The sequence below is a fragment of the Protopterus annectens genome, chromosome 12.part0, assembly GCF_019279795.1.
Source record: "Protopterus annectens isolate FY-2018-M chromosome 12.part0, PAN1.0, whole genome shotgun sequence".
Lineage (NCBI taxonomy): Eukaryota > Metazoa > Chordata > Ceratodontiformes > Protopteridae > Protopterus > Protopterus annectens.
This window is the reverse complement of record NC_056746.1, coordinates 58,971,010-58,978,273: the sequence shown is the minus strand read 5'-3', so window position 1 is coordinate 58,978,273 and position 7,264 is coordinate 58,971,010. Positions and strand designations below refer to the sequence as shown.

The window sequence follows — 7,264 nt, the reverse complement described above, 5'->3', positions numbered from 1 at the left end:
AATTTGGAATTGAGGCTGTTAAATTCTTTTTAGGTAATAGTCCGGTTACTGAATACATAATAGAACTCCTTCATTTCTGCTTAACACATAATTTTTTTGAGTTTAATAATAATCTATATAGACAAAAACAAGGGACTGCCATGGGGGCAGCTTTTTCCCCCATGTATGCCAATTTGGCTATGGGTCTTTTTGAGTCTGAATATCTATATAGGAATATTTTTTTTCGCAAATATGTTATAAGATAATATAGGTTTATAGACAACTTGATATTTTTGGTACAAGGTGGCAAGGCTTTGGTAGAGAAATTTATTTCTGAGTCGCATATAAATAGATTTCTTTTGAAATTTGATGGTCTCAAAATTGGGATGAGCATTTATTTTTTGGATGTTGTATTGAATATTACGGATGGTAAAAATTTGGAGACATCAGTTAATAGAAAATTTGATGAAGGGACACAATATGTACATGGACAGAGCTGTCACCTTCCCCATACACTGGAGGCTTTACCTTTTAGTGAAATACTTAGGATTTCTAGATTATGCAATAATGAGCATGCTTTTGTAAAAGAATTGGATAAAACTGTGGAGATGTTTAAGCAAAGGGGTTACAGCAATGAGTTGATTGATAAAAGCTGCAAAATGTTTTTTGAAAGTAACTGTAGAAAAACAAGGGATAGTACCTATAAAACATATACTGTTTCTCCTAATGATAGGATGAGGAAACAGTGTAACATTTTGTATTTTACTGCTTCATATGGGTGCTTTAGTATTGAAATGATAAGATTGGTGAGACATTATTGGGAATACTTTAATTCCCTTTAATTTCCTTTAGAAGAGGTAAAAATATACAGAATTTTTTGGTTAGGAGTAAATTTTCTATGCCTTCTATGCATTTAGAACATAGTATACTATTTAGTGGGACCTCCATGTGTAGTAAATGTAAGGCTTGTAAGTTTGTAGTGAAGAGTTTCCCCCATATGAATAATGTATTTTTTAATACATGGGATCATATTACTTGTAATTCTGAGGGTGTTATTTATGCACTCAAATGTCCATGTGACAAATTTTATATTGGTGAAACTAAAAGGGCATTTAAAGTCAGATTAATGGAACATGCTATGGACATTGCTAATAATAAAGAGGAAAGCTCTGTGGCTATGCATTTTCAAAAAAATTCCATCAAGGTAAAAATGAGGGGTTAAAAGGAACAGTGTTGGAAAAAGTGAATGTTTTTTGTTTTGATGTTAATAGTCTCAAACAACAATTATTATTTAAAGAGGCCATTTATATTTTAAAGTTTGGTACTTTATACCCTCATGGGTTAAATGAAGAAATGAATTGGAGGGTATTAATTTAATTATTTTATTGTTTTATTGTATTAATTTGATAAAAAAAATTTAAGTAGGTAATTAATCAATTATTCAATTGTTATCTGTTAGTATATAATATGTGTGTGCTTTTATGGTTCTTCACTCCTTGAAGGCTACGGCCGAGATGTCAGAAGAAGATAGTGTGTTATAGGATAAACTTGTGGATCACCCTTGGGTTGCATTTTGCTTTTTTTCGCTTGGTGGTTGCTGTTGTTCATTTAAATTAAAATATATGTCAATCTTTCCCAGTAGGAACAAGAACCAATTCCAATGATTATTCTTAGCAGGTAATTATGTACCCTTTCTAGTCGCATAACCTAAGAAGAGTTGCATACACAAAATAATCCATAATACTTTATAATAGCCCTTACAGCAGATTTATACAGTGGAAGCAAAAGTCTTGAATTGAGCATCTTATATTACTCAATAGGTTCTAGCTCCTTCTCATAACACCTGTAAGATTTTCACTAAAAGTCAAGTCAGAGTCCACAGCATGTCTGGTCAGATACATGCTAAAAAGAGTTATTGTACTCTATGATTACTGTAGTTTGGACTGAGTACAGAAGAATGATAACTTTTTTTGACTTGAGAAAAAAAAAATGGAAGGCGAAGAATTGGAGCTGAAACCCAAGACCTTTATTATACAAAAGTTGAATGCTTTCATCCTTGGTACAATTGGATTTCATCAGAACATTACATCACTGCTAAAAGCACAGTTTATACCATCATTCCCAACTGAAGTTGCAATATTGTTCATCTTTAACCAGTCAGTCACCATGGTGACAACTAAATTAATAGCTTCACAATACCGACTTACTTAAAAACAACCGATAAGCCTTACTGAAATAATTATCTAATAAACACAGTATGCACAGTTACTTTAAGTAACCATGAAGTATGTTTAACAATATCACGGCCAGTTTCCTTACTGGAATCTCAAATAAAATCGAAATTCACAATTATGAAAATAGTTAAAATGCTATTTCCTGGTAAAAATGTGAAGGAAAATGTCCAAGAACTTCAGTTGTTCGTAAGCATATATTCTTCAGTTTTTCTTTCTTGTGAATCATGGAACATCTTTGGAAATCACCCACATTTTTAGGTAAACTTTAGAAGAAATGTGAGGAAGCAAATATTTTTACAAAGAACAGTGATGAAAATGAAGATAAAGATAGAAGTAGAGCGACAAATCTATTTGTGTCAACTGACGAAGGGTTTGAAATACATGTCATGCAATTCACAACACTCATGACAATGAATAGTAAAGTGCAGATTGGTGGAGAAACAGCAGCACCAATTTTTAGAAATTTCACCCTTTAGATGAGGAATACATGTTACACACGGTAGGCAAACAGAGGTAGCAACACAGAGATTATAAACTGCTAATAATTAGGATTAAAAGTAATGGTTTGCAAAGCAGGTATTAAAGCCACAGACAAAAGTACATATCATATTAAATATATAATGATATGGGCTGTGATGGCCTGGCATTGTGCTATGCTCTCTGCTTTTTGTGACAGACTTCAAGCCACCAGGACAACCCTTTATAGCCTAAGATGGTTATTAAAAACTGAATGGATAATCTGTACTATAGTGTAGAAAAGGTGATACTTTAATTAAACATTTGGCAGGTTGTAACTGGCAAAGGAGAATTATATAGTGATGAGGAAACAACTCTGGATAATAGATTTAATCTAGAAGATCACAAAAGCAAAGATCGTATGGAGCATTCCAGACTCTATAGTTTCTTCTTTAAAAATATAATGTCAGTAGAGGTGGGTATGTCAATACCAATAGTTAATAATATAACAAGAAAAGTAAGAATATTGGGGCCAGTTATGGTTGTGGGTTATCTTGAAAATGTAGTCAAACAGATACACAGAAAATTGACAAAGATGGTTACCAAAATAGGAAGACATCATTATAAGGAAGATGAAAAAATATTAAATGTGTATTTATCTACACATCTAAAAATGAGACCAGAATTATTTTTACTCTATAGGCAAATATCTACTTTCATCTTTAAAATCCTGGATTTAAAGCAGATTTCTAAAAGAAAACAGGTGAGAATAACATACTTATGATTGCATGGGTCACAGTTTAGGATTGAACGGAAGAGGTGGTAGTTAAAGTGAAGGTGATAAATAGCTGGGACTCTTATTATTCTCTATTAGAAATTGATTTCCTCCCCCCACTGCAGTTAATCTACCCACTGGTAGACAGCAAAATCATTGTAGAGTTTTGTTCAACAAGCAGGAACATTGACTATTTGCAAGCTATTTGAATGGCTTATGTAACAGTGAGTATTTGAAAGTCTTTCTTAGTCCACTGATGTTTAATCTTTTTAGTGTTTAGATATTTATTTACTCAGCACTCATTAGGCTAATCAGTAAATATAATGCCCCCTTTGGCATGTATCTGTCCAGACACATGCAATAAATGCAGTGCCCACAAAAATACATCACTAAAAGGATACAAGGCCTAAACAACATGCACTACATGGACTGAATCAAAGTCTTGTCACTGTACTCAGTATCCTACAGACTACTAAGAGGTGACCTATGTCTGGCATACAAGGCATCCTCTGACCTATTAAGGATGGATTTACTGAACATCAGTAAGTCAAATGGCATCAGAAATACTTGGTCTGGGGATCTAAACCTCTTCTACTAGATTGGCAAAATGGTTTGGCGAGACAGGTATATCTCACAGAAGATACTGCTGCTCTGTTCTCCATCCACATGAACAAAATTCATACATGCCCATATTCAAGTGCAATGTAGATCTATGGATGAGAAACATAAAATTTATCCTAGGACTGTCACTGTACTACTAATGGACAGAGGCAGCTCCAAAATGCTTTATCCCACACATGGGTCCCCTCATATTATCTATGGTATGATCCCAGTCATTAGGAATAATATATAATTATCAACCAATGGGATGGGTAAGGTCAATCAGTAACCAAATGTGTAGGTTTTTTGAGCACAAAAAAGGAAATTAGCTAGTCTTAAAATGACCTGCATGGGCAGCTAGCCTACTACGTACCTACGATCCTATAGATTTGGGAATCTGGTGGAGCGTCTCTCCCACAGAGCAAGAAATTACATCTCTGTAGTTTTGTTTTACTATTTAAAACATTTAAATTCTTAAGAAAATGCATGGATAATTGAATAATATGGGGGTAGATATGGCTAGATTTAATTCCCTTCTGCTCATATACCACATGTGTGGCTTTATTATACTGAAGATTTGCTTCATTTATGACTACCACCCACATGACAAGATGCAATGATTTCAGAGAAGTCTACTTCACAATAAAGAAAAAACACTTACTCAAATCAAAAATTGCTGAAACTGGACTTTAATGAATGCCCAGATTGCCAAACCTTTACCCAGGCTAAGAATCCAGTCACCCAAAATTTAAAAAAAAAGCATTGCATTATCTCCAACCCAACCAAGTGGCGGGCTACGACTCCCACCCCTCACTAAATATACCACCTCCGAGAACACACTACAGTGGGAAAAAGGGCAAAGTTCCTCACATTGGATGACTGGATACTTACACTGGGTAAAGTTTCAGCAATCTGGTCGTTCATTAAAATCCAGTTTCAGCAATGTCCTCTCTGTGATTTTGGATTCGGGTAAGTGGGCTTTCGTTAATGTGAAGTATACCCCACAGAGATATCCTTGCTCTAGACGATCAGGTGGTAGGAAGGTATGGGTAAAGCAGAAGCACCTTGTTTAGCACATCTCACACCATTTTTTCAGCAGAAGTATAAGGAAGAATGTGGAGCACAATAATCATTAAAATTAAGTGAAAGACAATCTTGTTTTCTGATGTGTACCATTTAAAACAACGGTACGCAAGGGTTGCAGTTTTGATGACATACAAATTATTATCCCTTTCCCATATCTTAGTAAACATTCTGATAGATTTCTCCTTAGTATTTGAATTCTTTTCATCTGTTAGTATGGGATGAATTAATCATTGTATGCGTCCATAGCATTTATTAATCCATTTGAAATAGAATTCATATTGCTATGCTGATATCTACTATGCAGGAATTATCATGTACTTCACCTGACAGAAACACATGTATGACTCATTTTTGTTCTTTTTTCTTTAGTGCCAGGCTTTCCTTATCCTGCAGCAACTGCAGCTGCTGCTTACAGAGGAGCACATTTGAGAGGCCGGGGTCGCACGGTCTATAACACATTTCGTGCAGCAGCACCACCCCCACCTATCCCAGCATATGGCGGGTAAGATAATTTTCAGTTACTGCATGTTTGTGTCAGATACAGAAAGTCATTTTAAGTTAACTGTTTCTTGCTAATGCAAATTCTACTGTTAGCACCAGAGTGACCATTGCACGTCAGTGAACATTATACCTTCCAAATACTCTATAAATACTTCTGTTTTCTACCATAATTGGTGATCAAAACAAACAAAAGATAGGTATCACATCCTTAACTAGAGTATTGCAGAAAGTGAAATGTTTAAAGTCAAATAGTAGATTAATAATAATCACACATATCTGATTGATATGAAAGCTGCCTTTTACTAAATTTTCAGATAAAGAAGTCACTCAAATTTCTATTTTTGGTCGAAGTAATTTTATGATTTGTGCTGGTCTGCTTCCTTCTTCCCATCCAACCATCAACTATTCTTCTTCTTCTCCATTCAACCAACTTTCTTGCTTTCTTTTTTTTTACTTTCCTTTCTTACACAATACTATTGTTAATTCATTCAAACAATTGATCTTTCTGCTATTTCTTTCATTTTTTTGCAAGCTATTTTATTATTATAACTTCTATAGGCTGTTATGTTCCACTGTAGTTTTACTGTTTGAATTCCTGCTATAGACTTATTCTCATGGAGAATACTTGTCACAGTCCTAATAAAACACAAACACCCAAAGACATTTGACGACCTTTATTGTAATGGATATGAATAACAAACATCAAACTTTATTGAGGCACACATAATCCAACATTGCAACAAATAAGATAGCAAACATAAGGGCAGCGCACCCGCTCACCCTGAATAAGCAGCGTTCTCCACTTGCTCACTTACCCTAGTAATCCTGAAGGCAGAGTCCCTGCTCACCTTAATATCATCATCAATTCCATATTTCCATTCCAAATCATAATAATCCTGAAGGCAGCATCCCCGCTCACCTTACTATTATCATCAATTCCATAATTCCATTCCAAATCATAATAATCCTGAAGGCAGCATCCCTGCTCACCTTAATATCATCATCAATTCCATATTTCCATTCCATTTCACCCACCATCAAATCACCATCTCACTTCTAAATCCTACTGAGGGGGGACAGAAGAGGGTCAGCTGACCCTCTTATCCGCCCTTCAAGCCATCACAAAAACGGGTGGGCTGGGAGGGCAACAAGACCACATCAAAATGTGCTTACTCATACCAATTTCCTTTGCAAAACTCCATAAGACCCACCACTAAGCCTTACCTCACTTCCTCCCTCAGCTCCCACCTTAATTAACTCTTTCCTACCTGCACCCTACCCACACAAACCCAACCTACTTATCACCCTACTTACAAACCCCCCTCACTTTACCCATCCAACGTCATCCAGTGACAAATCCGTCTGTTCCCAAACTTCACTTGTCACGGTCCTAATAAAACCTAAACACCCAAAGACATTTGATGACTTTTATTGTAATGGATATGAATAACAAACATCAAACTTTATTGAGGCACACATAATCTAACATTGCAACAAATAAGATAGCAAACATAAGGGCAGCGCACCCGCTCACCCTGAATAAGCAGCGTTCCCCACTTGCTCACTTACCATAGTAATCCTGAAGGCAGCGTCCTCGCTCACCTTAATATCATCATCCATTCCAGTTTCCATT

The 7,264-nt window shown here is 35.5% G+C and overlaps 1 protein-coding gene across 11 annotated transcripts in view; it reads left to right on the top strand.

Moving 5' to 3' along the window:
* The window catches only part of RBFOX1 (RNA binding fox-1 homolog 1), a 1,735,725-nt gene that overhangs the window by 1,480,808 nt on the left and 247,653 nt on the right, over positions 1–7,264 (top strand). For all 11 annotated transcript variants that reach the window (XM_044089088.1, XM_044089084.1, XM_044089091.1 and 8 more), the window contains one exon: positions 5,500–5,632. In XM_044089088.1, coding sequence (XP_043945023.1) covers positions 5,500–5,632 — 133 coding nt within the window. The remainder of the gene's footprint in view (positions 1–5,499; positions 5,633–7,264) is intronic.